Source organism: Dreissena polymorpha, chromosome 9 (assembly GCF_020536995.1).
Source record: "Dreissena polymorpha isolate Duluth1 chromosome 9, UMN_Dpol_1.0, whole genome shotgun sequence".
NCBI lineage: Eukaryota > Metazoa > Mollusca > Bivalvia > Myida > Dreissenidae > Dreissena > Dreissena polymorpha.
In genome coordinates, this window is record NC_068363.1 from 11,025,262 (window position 1) to 11,043,828 (window position 18,567).

At 34.1% G+C, this 18,567-nt stretch overlaps 1 protein-coding gene across 1 annotated transcript in view; it reads right to left on the minus strand.

The window, feature by feature from the left end:
* Positions 1 to 1,186: 1,186 nt before the first annotated feature.
* LOC127844764 (uncharacterized) overlaps positions 1,187 to 18,567 on the minus strand; it is a 32,223-nt gene continuing 14,842 nt past the window's right edge. Inside the window, exons 21-40 of the mRNA XM_052375224.1 lie at positions 17,985 to 18,233; positions 17,296 to 17,415; positions 15,631 to 15,812; positions 15,155 to 15,284; positions 14,000 to 14,119; positions 13,354 to 13,572; positions 12,792 to 12,936; positions 12,043 to 12,233; positions 8,356 to 8,442; positions 7,845 to 7,978; positions 6,749 to 6,974; positions 5,714 to 5,812; positions 5,331 to 5,485; positions 4,302 to 4,482; positions 3,448 to 3,567; positions 2,945 to 3,313; positions 2,465 to 2,626; positions 1,786 to 2,134; positions 1,447 to 1,521; positions 1,187 to 1,239 (exon numbers count right to left, since the gene is read on the minus strand). Of these exons, the coding sequence (XP_052231184.1) occupies positions 1,923 to 2,134; positions 2,465 to 2,626; positions 2,945 to 3,313; positions 3,448 to 3,567; positions 4,302 to 4,482; positions 5,331 to 5,485; positions 5,714 to 5,812; positions 6,749 to 6,974; positions 7,845 to 7,978; positions 8,356 to 8,442; positions 12,043 to 12,233; positions 12,792 to 12,936; positions 13,354 to 13,572; positions 14,000 to 14,119; positions 15,155 to 15,284; positions 15,631 to 15,812; positions 17,296 to 17,415; positions 17,985 to 18,233 (3,101 nt within the window). The 3' untranslated portion in view covers positions 1,187 to 1,239; positions 1,447 to 1,521; positions 1,786 to 1,922. The remainder of the gene's footprint in view (positions 1,240 to 1,446; positions 1,522 to 1,785; positions 2,135 to 2,464; positions 2,627 to 2,944; positions 3,314 to 3,447; positions 3,568 to 4,301; positions 4,483 to 5,330; positions 5,486 to 5,713; positions 5,813 to 6,748; positions 6,975 to 7,844; positions 7,979 to 8,355; positions 8,443 to 12,042; positions 12,234 to 12,791; positions 12,937 to 13,353; positions 13,573 to 13,999; positions 14,120 to 15,154; positions 15,285 to 15,630; positions 15,813 to 17,295; positions 17,416 to 17,984; positions 18,234 to 18,567) is intronic.

An 18,567-nucleotide genomic window follows, 5' to 3' on the forward strand; every position in this document is an offset into this window, starting at 1 on the left:
TAGCCATACATATTACCTATAGGTTCGAGATAACAGGACTTTAAAAATAGACCGAATCCCACACAAACCTTGACACTGTCCTGATAACATTCCAACTTCCTCAATCTTTACTGATGTATTCTCAGAGAAAAACGAAAGTCTGAAAGTAAAAAAAAATCTTAACATAACTTTCTAGAAACTCATAATCAGATATTGATATTCAGCAAAATAATTATGAATTTCTGAAATCTGATTAGTCAGGGTTATATAAATAGAGAGAGGAAACTTCTTCAGAAAAAAGTTCTCCAGTTTTGATGTAAAACATATATTTTTAATAAATGTAAATTATTGCTTAATTATAAAAAAACTAGTGTTTTAATATAGTATGTATTAATTCCTTTTATTTTTCCAGAGTTGAATTAAACTGTTATCATGTATGATTAATTTTGAAAGCATGTATATAGTGTTATATTAAGACTGCATTTCGTATTTGGAAATAAATTGCCATGTTTTTCTATTTGGCGTTGAAGTCCGGCTTCCTCCACCCTGTCTACCTCTCACATCAAATAATAGAAGCCGTTACTCAAAATTAAACAAACCATCAACATTTGAATGAAAATTTCTTGGACAAACATTTCGTGATTAAACAAACCCGTTAAAAGTGTTGTTACAGAAAAGGTACAGCTTAAGAAAACAGTCCGACTATGTTAAAATTTCATGTATACATATTTCTAGTTTCTAATATTAAACATAATGTTTAGTCACGATTCGTTATACAAAAACGGTAAATTTGGTACTATTTTTAAATTCTGCATTTTCGGTAAAATTATCCATATCCTCTGCACAATTACTGTTTTAGAATAAACCGCACTGTATTTCCATTATTGTGCATGTATATAAAATACAAATGGCGCGTCGCGTTAGAAGAATGTTTTGTGATGAGAAGGTTTGTTTCTGCTTGTATAAAAAACACAGTAACACGACTGACTTCCTTTAGGTTACAAAACATTGCTGTTGCATGTATTCAATCAAACCTGTTTAAAGCACGGACTGTAAATGTGCCAACTAATCCTGTGCCATTTCCGTTATTGTAGAATTTACGGCGCTCAATGTTGCCCGTCTCATCTTCAGCTTCTACGACAAGCGTGTCTTCAATGCCAGCGGAATACTCTACTGATATGCAGGTGTCACCGTTAGACCAGTTCACTGCATTCATCGGAGCATCAAGGCGCCCAGGAACGGAGGTTGAGATTGACCCATCTACAGTCAGATTATGTCACTCAATAATAATGTGAAAACCTACACACACGTTTTATGACAATCATAGCACCTTAGGTTTAAATAATTATACTATTTCAATGACAAAAAATAAATAATTTTTGACAATGAAATAATATATACATATATAACGTCACAATAAAAAAATAACTGCTAACATAGTTCACATTTGAAAATTATTGTACGGACCTTTTAACTCCCAACTTCCACTGGTGTGAATGTATCCACATGTTTCCGTCTCAAAACTGCAAGCTACTGACTTTACTACAAAAACATAATGAGGATTTAATTTATATCAAAATAAAACAAGATTACAGAATGATAACGTTTTAATTCACTTTGTCTGTGAATGTTTTAACAAATTAATTAACCAAGGAAACAAATATACCAACACCCGAATTAAACATTTCAATATATGATCATATAATTGAACATTTCAACATTCAACTGGTTCAAAATATAAGCAATTCAACACATACACTTGAACATTCGATATCATATTTTAATATCTGTCTGGCAATAGAATACCTGGACAAGGTCCCTGGAACACCTTCACATTGTCGATAGCAATGTCTCCAAATTCACTGTCTCCTCTGACAGCTCGGAGGAATATATCTCCCTGGAAACCATCTGGCAAGTCATAGCAATCAGAATCCAACCAAAGATCAGTATTGAGCGAACGGAATGCTACGAACAGGTCCTAAGCTCGAGCCTCGTGCTTGAATAAATGTATCAAGTCGACCGACTCCGGCGCCGAGCATGTGATAGGAGAACATGTAGTGCGCGTTGGTGCTATCTGTTGGCATGGTGACGTGGAACCACACCATAGATCTGTGTCCAGCATCGCCCATTGAATTATCAACATACAGGTAGTAGCCTGAAGGAAAATATGACGATGGCATGCAAACAGATAAAGTGTCCCGAGAATTGCATAGACAGTAACCAAAAAATAACAACCTTTAAGACAAATCAAATAAAATCTTTCAAGACAAATCAAGCGTTAAAGTCACTTTATCTTAGCATGAACATAAATAGTAACATTTAAAAATTAAACAAAAAAATGTAACAGGAAAATCAGAATTCTTCAAATTCTTAACACAATTATTTTATTACAATTAAAAAAAAATCGCACAGCAACCGCGAACATTTTATATGGTTGGAAATGATTAAAGAGATACTGATCTAAAAACAGGCTGGTCAGACAAACCTGTTGGTGAGCCATCTGCGTCTGCCGAAGGCCCAGTCAGCAAGGTGTCTGTGTTTCCATAGTGACGGGTCCAAATGAAGCCAGACCCGGCTGTGCAATTCACATCGTAGTCACATAGGTGTGGGTTGGTGAAGCTGCACATGTTCAGATCCTGAAGTCCCACTGAAAAAAAAACAACAGACGGTGTTTCAATGTGCGTTTTTATAGTTGGCAATTGGTTGGTGATGATTAATTGCTGCAGGGAAGGTGTTAACAATTCTGTGTTTACTGATATCAAAACAACAGCAACAGCATGACCAGAATGTTGTGAAAGGAGAACACAATTTGCAAATAACGCTTGTGTGCTTATTATCAGAAGTTATCAATATTTTATTAAAGAAAATCAATCGAAAAGTTAATTTCTCTCTTGATGACTTCTAATTTTCTAGTTTTCAAGTTTTCGTAATTTAAAACAAATCGTCCAAAAGAAGGCTAACTTACTTGTGCAGTCCCTCTTCTTAAAGGACACATCATCGACGTAAATGATCTGGCTATAATATGACGTCCCAGATCCCCTTTGAGTTGCAACAAATTCAAACACAGCAGAGTCGTAAGTCTCTTCTATAGGGATGTTAAATAAAGTCCAGTTTGTTTCAGTATTTTCTATTTCAAACATACGAGTGGAATTATCGGGATAATTTGCCTCTAGTGTAAGTACTATTTCATTTCTACCGGTGCTTTCTGTGTAAATGTAATAAAATTCCATGCACTTGTAACGTTCATCTTCGTGTAGAAGTTCAACCGATGGTGTTGATAATTTAGAAGATTGGCCTTCACTACCATAGTTATTGTATAGATACATCGAATAACCTGGAATAAAAAAGGTCAAACTTAATAATCCATAAAGCTATTAGTTAACAAAAATGTTAACTTCATTTTACTGCGGAGGCCATTGTCAAGCCTTGTACAAAGTGTAAACTTTTACCATATTGCTTTCGACTTACCATATCCATTTGCATTACTGTGGTCCATGTTGCTTGTCCTGTACCAATTCAGGGAGTAGTAGGATTGTTGTACGGTGTAGTTACATATTGAGGACATCTCAAAGTCACATGCTGCAGGATCTGATATGAACATTATGTCATTATAATAAACATAACATCAATATCGTGACATTCTTATTGCTAAATGTCTTTTTTTCATAAATAACAAATATGACCTATCATAAACATAGCGATACTTGCGTAAACATAAAGTTGTAAACTATGGCACTTTAATAAACATCCATATGATACAATTGTCTGAATCATTCTAACTATATCATAACATTAAATTGATATACACAGTGCCCCAATATTTTGTTAAGGCCATGGCCTTACATTGGCATTATCATTAACATATTGTTTCGTCGCATAAAATATCAATATAAATATATGCATCAACACGTGATTCAGTTAACATCTGGGTGTAATCTACGGGTAGAAAATATATCGTTCAACCGGCAAAAATAATAATATTTATAAAATTTATATTTCAGAGTACTGATATTTTATCTCTGTGTCATAAATCATAATGACCGACATCCGACACCCGACCGATGAACCGACACAAATAGAATAACTTCATTATCCCCCTCTCACATTTCGTTTGCTGGTGTATAATGAGACCATACAACCGTGCAAAAAGGTTAATGAAAATCCACTATTTGCAAAATAATGTGGACGTCTGACATGAACCTTTCAGTTGGTTCAAAAGGTTAGCGATAATCAAGAAATGTTGCAACACTTGATGAAATAATTTGACTTGAAGAAAAACATGCCAGTTGATACCAATGAAGGTCGGCATAAATGGTGCTTACGTGGGCAAGCTGTGTTTCCTAAACTGATGTCATCGATGTAGATCTTTCCTGACGATAAACCAGTCTGAAGAATGAAGCTCACCTCTGTGAACGCAGTCTGGGCAGGAATGGGGAGGCATATTTTTTCCGTTCCAAATCTAGACTTTTTATCTGAGAACAGCAGTTTGGATCCAACTCTGACCTATGCGAACAAGGAATGAATCAATCCATGTTGAGGCAGACATGTAGTGAATGGTGTGAATACTTATGAACAATAACGATATATGGAACAAGAGCTCTACAACCACAACGCGTCCCGTTGAGGTAATAAATACTGTAATAAAATGTCTTTTTTGTGTGAACATTAGAAGAGAAATGCTTAAAATTGCCGGTTTAGAGCAAAAGGTATTGCAAAAACTATTAACGATAAATTAATGTTCATTCATGCCGAATCATTATAAACTTAATTATTACAACCTTATTAGTACGATCTAAGATATAATAACAAATACATTTTTGTCATGAAAATAGGACAGGGACGTTTGGATGAAGACTGAACAGAAAACTTCTCGAATGATACTATTTACGTTTACCGAATTGTGAAATCAATTGTTCAATGATAAGAATGAGATTTGTGTTTGGCACTACTAATCTTGTACAATTTTTCCCAGATATTTATCAGTGAAAAAGTATACGTGATTATACTTCTAAGCATGGGGATTTAATCACATCTAAAATACACATCATTTCAATTATGCCTAATGTAGAGCGCAGACATGATTTATTGTGCGTCATTTTAACGTTTAACCTTAACAAGAGATCTTAAACTGAGAGGCAGCCATCTGAGTTTTGCGCACAACTCACACAGGTTAAATTTCGTGTTTAAATTTAAAAATGTACGGGAAAGTTATATTCTTGATAAAGTTCGCCACAGTCTATTCCAACAGACACACATCAAAAGAAAACCCAACTGACTGGGAATGAATTATTTCTATAAAGGTCCTCTACCCCCTGCTTAACGGGGACATAATGACATTTCATAAAATTTACTTTGAGTTGCAAGTCGTTGGTTCTTATTCCATAACCAGACTGAGAGTATCTAAACGCCAGGAACCATGGCAGTGATGCATCCAGATTAGGAGTGGACATGTTGAATGAGTGCTCCAAATCTTGAAAAGCATTTACTGCATCCCCGATGAGCATGTCTGAAAATAAACATCATAGTGAAAAGAACTATATTAAAATATTAGGATGATGCTGATTTTAAACTTAACTGTTATTTGTTAAATTTATTGTTTTAATTTAAGTTCAAAGTGTACTATACATAACACTGAACATGATACAGTAAATAAATGGACTTTGAAAGCAACAATTATATAAACACAAACTGATTAAGCATTGTATGTGAAGAAAGTCAATATAAAACATTTTACTTTCTGCAATGGACCACACGTCCTGTTGTACACAGATGGAGTCTCCAAAGGCACACACATCAAGGTTGTCGAGTCGGCAGATACTCTTTGGGAAGGTAGCTTGAAAACAGAAACACATTTATAAAGACTTCATGAATTTTGAAAATCATGTTGAAGACTTTAAGATATTTTATCTCTGAGTCATAAATAAATACAGCTAAATCCAGTCCCAAATACTATCAAATTGAATTTTCAACATTTTCAAAGAATACATTTTGCTGTCAGAAGACTCAAAAGAGTCAAATATAAAAAATCTCATAAATTACATGTATATCAAAGTCGTTATTGAAGCAACCTTAGTCTCAATTGTTATCTCAGAGAGATATTTATTCACATTTGACATTTATAAACTCACCGATACTCACAATGCATAACACTGATTTTGAGATGTTTACATTATAAGCAAACAGTTGGTCCTGAATTCTAAGGGCAAATAAATTCAATGTCTTAGTTAGAATGATAATATGATATTTTGTATTAAAATGTAGAATAAATACAATCGATATAGGAGACCTATGATATGTTTAACTCCCCTTTTCAAGAATATGTTATTTGACTGATTTGCGAGCTAAATTGGATCAAGATAACAGTGAGGTCAACTTAAATGGAACGATGTAATACGTATCCAAAAATAGTAGAACGCGGTTGTGATGGTAAATAAATGATAAAATTTAGTTAAATGAAAATATATCCAAATTAGTAAAAGAAAATTTCCAAAGCTATATTCGAAGATATAGGTGGATTAGAATGTGTGGATTTGAAAAATGCACCGGAAAGAAATCCAGTTAACTTCTGAATGAATCAAATAAATAAACGCTAATGTCAGACATAAGGGATTGATGGACATACACAACATCAGACTTAACAGAAAGTATAGTTAACCTCTTATGAAATCAAAGTGTGATACCATACTAAACAGAAAGTGAGGTAAAACCGTGCGAAATCAAGGTAAAACAGGTCATTAATTACGAATGGCTCCTGAAACAAGACATATACCTGGGCATCCGTTAGCATGAAGCTTCACTTCTTTCAGACTCATAATAAATGAACTGCTTGATGATGAACCGTTAGATGAGATGTCATTGATAGTTAGCCGCTTGAAATCGAACGCAAATTGTGCGTTCTTTCCGGAGAGATTTGGCAGCTGCACACATGCAGTATACAAACCGCTGGACACCGGAATGTGCCCAAATGGAAGTACTGTCTCTGAACCATCGGTTCCCTAAAACATCCAGGACACTGTTTTGACGGTATGAATTCAGGTATTATCAACAATATCTATCACAACAGTAAGTTTATCGTAATATACAATCGGTGATTCTACAGGACACCTTCTAAATGGCCACTTTCACATGGCAACTTCTTGAGACTTATATTAACCGGGGTGGAGGATCACGTGACTTTATGGGGTTCACAAAGGGATGTTAATGAATGTAAACACACCGGTAATTGATGCTTTTTAACTAAATAAAATAACTATTTACAACTATTTTTCTTAGGAATTTCAATTAGTGCATAAAAGACATAAAAGTTTTTTATGCAGCTTTTGGCAATGTGAGAAACATCATAATTACTGTATTTAATAAGACTGTGTTTTTAGCCAATAACTCGATTTTTACAGTCATTCATATACACGGTTATTCCACACGCAACGTCTAATTCTCGCACCGATTTTAAACGTATTCAATAATAAATTCTTAACTCTTAATATATCGGCACAAACTGCAAGTAAAACTGTCTTGTATGCACTTAAGATTTTAAGATAACATTAGATATTTGCAAACATAAAGTTGTTAACGGTGTGTTTTCATTTTGTCTTGCTCGTGTGTTAACCCCGTTGATCATGCACCCTGTAAACATGAATGTAAACCTAGAATGGTTAAAGTAATTATGATGGAGGTTATATTGTCGTTACTAAATGTACTCAGTGAAACATTTATTATCTGTCACATGAAAACATAGCATGTTTGACATTGTGACTTTATAGGAAAAGGTTGTATAATGAAAACACTTGATATTATACTTTTGAAAAATCATCTTCAGAACATGACGAAATAAGCTGAACTAAAATCAACAAAACATTGTAATATACCTGCAAACTGACGGAGATTTGTTGTTCCTTCCCTGATACCATATAGGAAAAGGTTACGTAAGATGGTGTCCGGTACGAGAAAACAGGGGATAGTATCATTCTGCTGCGAATGTTTGAATTCGTTGCAGCCAACCCTGTCAAAACATTTATAATAAGTCATGTTTTAATATGAAAAAAAAACACAAGAAAAGATGTTCGTCGGGAATTAATTACATGTTTTATCACATACATGTTAAATGAATAACAACGTTCTTTAATATTTCATTAAAAAAATCATTTCTGCAATTTAAATTCATTTTTATATTAAATCGATATTCATCAATCACATCATCAGTGCTCTCGGTTTATTTAATACGTACTCAAAACAAAATTCAGAATGGTGTGTGTTCTGATAAAAATAGTTTAACTATTTCATATCATTCTTCCTATCATATACTATGAGGTAATGGATTTATCGTCCAATGTCCACTGTCAAAATAACATGAACTTATAATACAAAGGTGCGTGTTACCGTATGCATAATGCAAATAGAAATCCGCGTGTGAATAACGATAGCCACAGTCTGACCCGGACATGTTGCATGAGATTATCGGCATTGCTGTAACACATAAACATTGAAAGAAACGTGTATAGACCTTTCTCAGAGATCAATGCACAATTAAAAAAGAAACGTGCATTTATTTTGACAGAGACCAATGTTCAAGCAAACATAAGCATGAATGGATATTCAATAAAAAATAAATGTGCATTGATATTTCCAGAAATCAATTTTCAATAAAATAAACGTACACTGAACTTTCGCAGAGAACACTATAGACCTAAAATGTAATGTGCATTGACATTTTAAAGAGATCTTTTTCTAAAAGGTTTCTCGCCTTTTTTCAAAGTGTTATTCATAACACACAACAAAATTATAAAATGTAATGCTGCAATCGTTTGTTAAATTAAAACCTAGATGTTTTTACAAACGTCCGAAAGCATATAAATATGTCTCAAAGGAATGGAGAGCAAGTTGGTTCCTTTTTCCTTGTTCCTTATTCCTTATTCGAGTAAGGAATAAGGATCAGTTCCTCATTCCTTATTCAAGCTTAACATATTTGATATAGGATTTTATAGAATAATAATGCATACAATTATTAAGTTTATCAAACTAAAATACCTCAAATAGATTAACTGTATGAATAACGTTACATATTCATGCTTCTTTTAAATAGGATTTGCATAGGATTTATTTTAAAACCAAACCGCCATTTTCTTCTTGAAATATTAACCTCACATCAACAAAATCTAAGCATGTCACATTATTTTACATTTATGTGATATAACAGTTAAATCTAGCACATTTCAAAATGTTTTTTTATTTATAATCTAGTTCCTTTTTTCGCGGCTGAATTTGGAAACCAGTTCCTAATTCAAGCCGAATAAGCCATTTGCTTACTTTAACATCAATGATATCGAACCAAAGTGAACCACATATAAATAAACGTCCTAACATATATAGGTTGAATATTTAAAAATCTTATTGCAATGCATTTATGCTTAGTTTTTAGAAATGATAATCCAGTCTATTATTCAGTTTGAATAAGGAATAAGGAACGGGTTCGTTTTTTTCTAATTCAAATCGAAAAAGGAACTGGAATGTTCTTTCGATAAATTATAAATCAAAATAAACCAACGAGACAAATAAATCAACGAAAATCCGTGTAAATTTAGGATGGGTTATAAAAAATAATAATAACAGTATATTTATACTTTGTTTTACTTGACGATAACCTAGTTTCTTATTCGAATAAAAAAAAAGAATATGGAAAATGTGGCTTATTCCTTATGCGAATCGAATAAGGAACTGGTATTTTCAATCAAGGAAAATCACTGAAAATGAAGGTTGGGTATCAAATAAAATATTATCTGAAGTACATTTCTACTTAGTTCTCTTTTGTAATGATAGCAAAGCGCCCTTTTCGCGGCTGCATAAGGAAAAGTTACCAATTGCACTGACTCAAAGTAGGACTGATAACAACCGAGAATAGCGCCATTTTGTCGTTTCTCAAACCTTTAATCGTGCGTCAATGTTGAAGGTCGCCGGATGTGCCGTTGGTATCCAAAAGCGAGAAAACGCGCTTTCAGAGATAGAAAAACTATTGAAATGAAAAAACACCCAATTCGATGAAACTTTTCTGTGTAATAGAGACACCTTGGCCGCTGCTTCCGGTGCTGTCTTGCCTTGATGGTGACGTCAGTGACGTCGCACTAATGACAATGCTGTTCGACGGCGAAGGGCTTTTTACCATCAATCAAATGCCGTTTTGCAGATCCCACAGTCGGAATTCGTGTTCCGAGGTTGAAAGTCGCCGGATGTACCGTTGGTATGCATTAGCGAGACAAATGCGTTTTGATTTAGCTTTTCAGTCTGCTTGAGGCACCTGGACCACTGCCGCCTCCTGTGCAGTATTGCTTTTATGTTGACGTTTTGAAATCACTTTGCCTTATTTATAACATCATTTGGTATCTATTTACGTATGGGAACGGAATGAGCTATCTTAACATGTTAGTATTCAGAGTCAGATACGACTTAAAGAACTGTCTCAGATATATAAATAACCAATGTAACACAAAACATCGCCAAAAATAACGAATATAAAGTTGCGCAATGCAAGAGTGATTCGAATTTAAGTATCCTTAAGTTTGGCCTATGAATAAGGTATTGGTAATAGGTCATTTCCTTATTCAGAAGCCTGTATTTCAGACGATCACGTTCGGATATTAAAAATTTAGATTTTGTGTGTGTGTTATTTAAGCTTTGTCATTTTGTATCGACGTATTCTGTCGCATTTCTATTGTATATTCTATTTAACGACAAATGCTGAAAACAAGTATTATGAAGACGATAAAAGAAATTGTAATGTTTTACTCAAGCATCAATTAAAATAAACCAAACATTACTTAATGTCAATGAAAACCATGGTATATGTAAGTTCAAAATTGAAAATATATATTGCTTTATATTTCTACCTAGTTTTATTTAATGATAACACTGTCCCTTATTCGGTTTGAATAAGGAATAAGAAACTGGCATGTTATTACTATTTTGTTTTACTAAATTGAACCAAAGAGACCAATAAATGAATGAAAATTATTGCAAATTTAGGTTGGGCATTAAATACATTCATTGCAGTACATTTCCACTAAGTTTTATTTAATGATAACCTAGTTTCTTTTCCGGTTTAAAAAATGAATAAGGAACTGGTTCATTAATCCTTTTTTAAATCGAATAAGGAACTGCATTTTCTTACGCTCAGAAAATAAAATAAAATGAACCAAAGTGACCGACCAATAAATCAATGGAAATAATTGTAAATTTAGGTTTTCAGCCGCGAAAAAGGAACTGGATAATCAAGAAAAACAAACATGTTGAAATGTACTAGATTGCACGTATATATCCCATACAATGTAAAATAATGCTATATTCTTTAGGATTTGTTGATGTGAAGTTATAATGCGATGAACAAAATGGCAGTTCTGTTTAAACAAAAACTCCTATGTAAGCGCGGAAGAAGAAACATGAATATGCAACGTAATACGTACAGAAAATGCATTCGATTTATTTTGTATTTATTTACTTAAGAATTGTATGCATAATTAATCTGTAAAACCCTATATCAAATATGTTAAGCTTGAATAAGGAATGAGAAACTTTCCCCTTATTCCTTATTTGAATACGGAAAAATGAAATAGGAAAAAGGAACCAACTGACTCTCTATCCCAAAGCACGCCTTGCACACTAAAACGTATTGGAATTATGCTTCGAACGAAAATTAATATGATTAAAAACAAACGATAATAACTCCATGAATACACCTTCTAGTGCATTACGTTTAAAAATAAGCTACATCTACTTAAATAGTCTATTATCATTTCCCTCGATTAAATTTAAGCTTGAAAATATACAATTAATCAAAAATACGCAGAATAGAGTAATTGTCTTTTTGTTCTTTATTTCTCTGCAATGGTGTCTCCCTAACTGCAATTGTTTAGTTGGCAGCTTTCTCGGTCTCAGATTTATTCTTCGTACTTAAAATGCATACTTACAATTACAAAGGTAAAATAGTATGTGGTTCAGAGCAATTGTAATTGTGCACCTATTTTTACACTTACCTCAATTGGGTTCAAACAGGAACAAGTAACTCTTGCCACTTACCACACCGCAGACCAATAAGCATTGGCTGATTTTCACACTTGCAGGACGATGCTCCGAAGCTCGGATTGCATCCATCGTACCAATTAAATCTGCATTCCTCCACTTTCTGTGCAGAGGAGCTGCAGGTCAGCATCGTCATGATGGCCTGCTTGTTGGCAGACGGGCTTGCATAGTACGACCCGGTAGAAGATCTAAAGAACGATGTGATTTTAAATGTAAAGTTTCTTTAAAAAAGTATAGTACTGCAACTGCCTATTGTGTGATATGGTAGAAATGTTGATATTTCAAAAGCTAGCTGTTGAGCTTGAAATAAAACGTGTCTGACAAGTTAATCATCGTCTCAACATTGTGGTCATTAGGGCTAATTATTTTCCATTCGCATTATTAATGATGAACTTACAGCCCCAAGAAGTTACTCTACACAAGTATATCAATACAAGTATGCAAAGACAGACAGACAGACACAAGTGTTCTGATTGACTTCAAGAGGGGTACACAAAACATGAAAAGTTATTATAGTAATCCCACTCACTAACAACCAAAAGTGAAACATTTAAATGTGATGTTGCTTATATTACAAAAGCTCCAAATATTATTTTAAATACTAGTAAAATGTTAAAAATTAAAATTTTCGAGCCCCACATTCCTTAAATAAAATTCAACAAATTACTTTATGTTCAGACGATGTTTAGTAAAGAAGCATGCAGATATTATATCGCTTAGGCAACATAACACTTGTTTCAGCTCACCCATAACCAGCTGCCCTGCACAAATGGTCCCGCTCTGTTTGATAAATGTACCCACATACGTAGCCTGTCGCCCCGTCACTTCTTTGTATGTACACAAGTCCGTCCCCGTTTGCACCCGTAAGAGAAACATTGAATGTTTCTGGAACTGAAATTTATATATACCAGCATTTATTTACTTTTACATATCTTCCACACAATATATCGATTGTGCAGACACAAAATAAAACGCATATATACAAAATAAGTAATCATGTCCTCACGTATGTTCAAAGATTTTATCTTATAGGACTTTTTCCATGCAAAACTTGCGATATTATCTCACAAGCAAAGAAGAATAAACATCTTCCAGAAGTAGTAAACTTATAGCATGTTTATATTCTGTTAAATTATTGGTAGGTGGTAATTGAAGGTCAACGAAAAGCAGCTTAGCAAAAAAATATTTTTGATCAGTAGCAGGTAGATAAAGGTAAGGTTAATTTAATTATAAAGCCGAAAGATCATATGTAAACAAATACAATCTCCCAAAACAAAAACAAAAAGAAGCAAACGACAAAACACTAACGCCAGTTGTCATAATTAGCAAGTTCAACCACAAAGTCCTCCACTGCCTCCAAAAGAACGCTGTCATTCAACATGTAGGTGTTGTTCACATGCTCCGGACACACCGTGTGGATAAGCTCCTTTGTGGCAAAGCTTATTATTTTCACACAGCTCTCTCCAGCTTGGGTAAACGTTATGTTGATAACATACTGAACATTGTAAGGAGTCCAAACACCTGTCCCTGGAAGTGAATGACAGATGCGTTACCTTTACAACAATTCAACTGACCTCATCTCCCACAATATTATTACTTGTGCATAACACTCATTAATTATAACTTGACAAAATGTTTAGACGCAAATAAATGTTGACGGACGAACAGATACGAAATAATGTTTCCCTATCGATAGCACAATAATAACTATAGCTTTGTCACAAATATGGACAAATACCAGAGCACTGTTTTGTGAACAACAACTCAATGACTAATACAGAGGTGTGGATCTTTTGTCATGAATACTTAATTGCTTATCTACCGCTACCGTACACTTCATTTTATTGACATATTTTATGTATTTTTTCCATCGTTTTAAAAATGTGAAAGAAGTTTGCTCAACAAATGTATGGTGACTGAATCATGCACTGAAGAAAACCATAATTCAACGTACATTTGGTGGTATTGAATATCCATGTGTTGCAGCTACCAGTCTTTTTTGACGTATATACACTATTGTAGTTAGTAGTGTCAGTACTGGTTTCAATGTAGTCGCATACACCTGGTGGGAAAGCTGAAAACGCCAACATTTTAAAATCTACATGAACTTTTGAAATTAGCCATTACTTGGCTCATGTGAATTAGTCTTGGTAAAGAATGAAGTCAATTATAAGGACTAAAGTGGGTCAGGTTCTGTGAGTGTACTGAGTGTTGAAAGGAAGTGGCACAGCGTTTTAGTAAGTAGTACTGATGTTACGCGAAGGGTAAATATTTGTTCACCAAGGAATTTGACATTCTGGATTTGGCCAAGTTCTCAATTATGTCAATGGCATGGTCAAAATGAAGTCATGTGATATTGTTGTGTTGAGAGAATGTTCAAAGATTGCATTCATGCGAGTATCAAAGATTTGAATCAAGCTGTCTTCATGTTATTTGTGGGTTAACAAAGAACGTAGAGCTGCTGATTTAGTCAAAATCAAAAAGTAGGTCAATTTCAATATCCAAATGCTATGAGTTGATGTACAAGGTGTTACAGGTGACTAAAGAAATCATAAATTATGCAAGTATGAAAGTTTTAAAGCAAGCAGTATTGATGAGGCAAAATGCATCGTTGTGGGTTAACAAAGTGCGTAGAGCTTCTGAATTAGTTATAATCCAAAAGTATGTCAAATTTAATATCAAAATGCTATGAGTTGATGTGGGGGAGTTTAGGATGACTAAAGACATCATCATCTATGCAAGTATGACAGTTTTAAAGCAAGCAGTAGTGATGAGACAAAACGCATCGTTATGGGTTAACCATGAGATATTAGCTTCTGATTAAGACCGAATTCAAAAGTATGTAAATTGCAAGATCACAATTAGTTTAAGTGCTGTGGGTGTGTTGTTGGTGTTTTAAGATTCCATGCATGAATCAAAACTATGTATTAAGCAATGTAGACGGAATACAAAACGTGTCATATTGGGTTTAACTCGCATGTACAGACGGTCAAACGAACGGACAGACCTTATACTATATGCCTATCGCGTCAGTAGATAATATAGGTCGTAAACAAATTGCTATTTGTATGACTTAAATATGAACTAATGCGCTAATTTCTTCAGTTACCTTCAGACACTGTTATTTTAAAGCCACCAAGCTGGCTTGCTGCCGATTGAATACGTATCGTCGTCTTCGTCTTGTTTGAGATGACTATGGATTTATCAAGTGAATCGTAGCAGTACTTTTGACCATCAACCTGTAATATTAATACGATATTTCCGTAATGTGGCAGTATTTCTTCCAACCAAACTTTATATTTGACAAAACACAATATATTTAAGCTGGAGTATATTGTTTGATTCATATCAGTTCACATGTAAATCAATCTCTTATATAAATCTTATTGTTTTTATTGAATAAAAAGTCACACAATAGCAAACGACAAAATATAGTAGTTTTTGTACAAACATTCCAACCACCACTCTCAAAGGTTGAAAATATATATTCGGTCCTTTCAGATGCCCTCGCTATAGGAACATTATGGCAATAACTTAATAACATACAAGAACCACAACTAAACACAGAATATCAGTATTCCTCACCTCAATATAGTCCGTGTCACAATCTGCACCAATAACTTGAGAGTACTCGATTGTTGCTAAAAGCATCATGATTCCATGCGTCTTAAACGTGTAAGCGCACGAGCGGTCAAACGGCACACTGGGGAAGTTTTGAGACCAAAACATTGCATTGGTTCTGGAAACATTCACGGTGGCTCCACAACCTATGGAATAAATTTTCTGATATTATTGTGTTTGTAATTCTAATAGGGATGTACGAATATTTATATGTCATATTGACTTCGTTCGGTTGCAGTAGAAAAATCAGCTTGTTTTTGCTTTTAATGCACATATTTGACCTTTTTCTTCATGTTCATATGAATTACTGATAACATTGTTAAAGAAGACATTCAAGTATTAATTGTAAAACATTACGACATGGCCATTTAATAGTCAGCCTAAATCCTCTCCAATACTCGTTTAAACTTAAAGTTGCTACCGTGGCTTTGACCTTGATTTATCGCTTCTGAACATATATCAATGGCATTAACTTATTTAGAGAAATCCTTCAATGAGTGTAGTGACATAAAGCAGATACGAATAAAATTTATGGTTAATGTTTAGACCTTCAAGTGTATTATCAACTTTAAGCAAGAATGACTATGTTATGTCTACTGTACATCATTTCGATGACCTTAGAATTTAAGCTTTGTTTAAGAGAAATACGCTTTAAAGGGGATAAGGAGATATGAAGCGGACACAAAATTGAAAGTTCGAACGTTTTACCTTGAAGTGTGATATGACCATGAACCGAAAAACCTTACTCATTTAATGTGCACACGTTTCTATTATCCGCAACACTTGAGGCAGGTTTCATGGAAAACCATTCAATTTATCGGATATATGGAGTATACACAACATGGATGCTAAAACTTTTGACTTTCAAATGTGATATTGACTTTGAGCCTTTGCCCATTTTCTCAATTACAACATACATTGTAGCAAATTTTCATATAACCTCTTCAAAAGGAAAGGGAATATGGAGAACGCTCAAAAAATGAGGCAAACACTCTTGACCTTGAAGTACGATCTTGTCAATTAAATAATATGAACATCTGTGCTAGAGAATATTAGATATGAAGAGGTCACGAAAAAATTACTAACAGACAGAAGGACGATGAAATGGCATTCTACAAGTTCTTGGCTTTGGGGCGATTTTTTGCAGGTGAGGGGGTGGGGGGGGGGGTGATTTCGCGGCGGAGCGCTTTGTTATTTTAAACAAGTCAATAAACAGTTTAGCGAGAGCAAGCATTATTCCCGAAAAGGGAAAACTTTCATTATTCCATTCATCTGAGTGATTGCATTAATGAAAAAATATCAATTAACTATTTTTCAGCAATGAAATAACACCTATTATACAGAAAAAACAGTATGTATTGACTGATATAATCTTTACATCATAATTTTATTCATTGTAAGAGATTTGTAGTACATTCATATATAAATTGTAAAGGCAATTTGTCAAATGCCTTTACTTATAAAAGTATGAGTAAAACTAATTCCTCTCGTGATACCTAATGCTTCTTGATTTTTTTTTGTTCCTAAAATGTTAGTGGCAAGTAACGTGCCAGTAGATTTTCAATTTTAAAAGATTACTTTTTCACTTTTTATGTATAATATTTTTATTAATAACATTAATTTCAATACCTATCCACACTTCTTTGCAAGTGCGATCCGAGGAGAAGGGTAGGAACTGGCAGTAGTGGCCTATGTCTGAGTTGTTTACATTTACAATTGAAGGTTGACCGCTGCAAAATCGGTTGGTCACTAAAAATAAAAACATAAATAGTATTAACAGTATACACTTGTTTTCACGCACATAAAATACAGGTGTTGTATTTTCTATGAAACATAACATGGAAAATAATAAAATTCTATATATACGAGAAAAGCCCATATGATCGCTATGGATTTAAAAATTATACTTTCGTCAAGTTGATTAAAATATGCAGTAATGTGCGTTTGTTTACAATCACAAATAAAAACAATATTGGTGTACTCTGTTGCAAAAACATGCAATCTATGTACAAACCAATCTACAGTCAATCGACTACTGACTAAGAACAAGTCAGGAGATATTCCATATACCAATAGACGCTGCAAAATTTATAAAATAGTTAAATTGGGTTTTCGCCGTATTCAACAGTATTTTCATACAATTATATTTGTCACTTACCAATACTCACACATTTCCTGAGTAAGGTGAATGGTTTACCAATACTCACTGCACATTATTATCCCCGTAATTGATAACTTGAATCCGAGATATGAAGTACATGGCCGTAGAAATAAAAGCCCTAGAACGCCTGCTGATAACAAATAAATTATAATCTTACTTTCACAGTGTTCTCTACAGACGGGTACAGCCTGGCCGTTGACACACGGGGTGGCTTGTAATCCACACGCCAACTCCATCAGACTATGATGGCATGGGTCGGGGGAGGAGCCGTTGTAATAGTTATCAATAATGGACAACCTATGCTGCATCTGCGACAGACTAGTGGCACCACCAAACGACGGAAGTGTAACGCGGCGAATTCCCAGATTGTGACACACAGCGTTGTTTAAAGACAGGCAGCCGTCCCCTGACAAACGAAATTTATTATCTGTAATATCTAATTATGTGCACAAGGAAATAGATACAAACTAGCCATGTCTCCATTAGACCTGGATGCCCCAACATTTCACTTTTGTCTCACAACTCTACTTAATTTAAACTGCCATTCCTCATAATAAAGGTAAAGTGTATACAGTGTCATACAAATCTGACAAAACAACAGCAATAGCAAAACGTTTTCTGGATAAAATAGCAGCAAGTCGACCAAAAACAATCCAAGAAGCCCACCAATATAACTTTTGTTCAAGAAAATATGTCAAGAAAAGTAATTTTGTTCAACTTTTGCAGTAAGAAAATAAGCA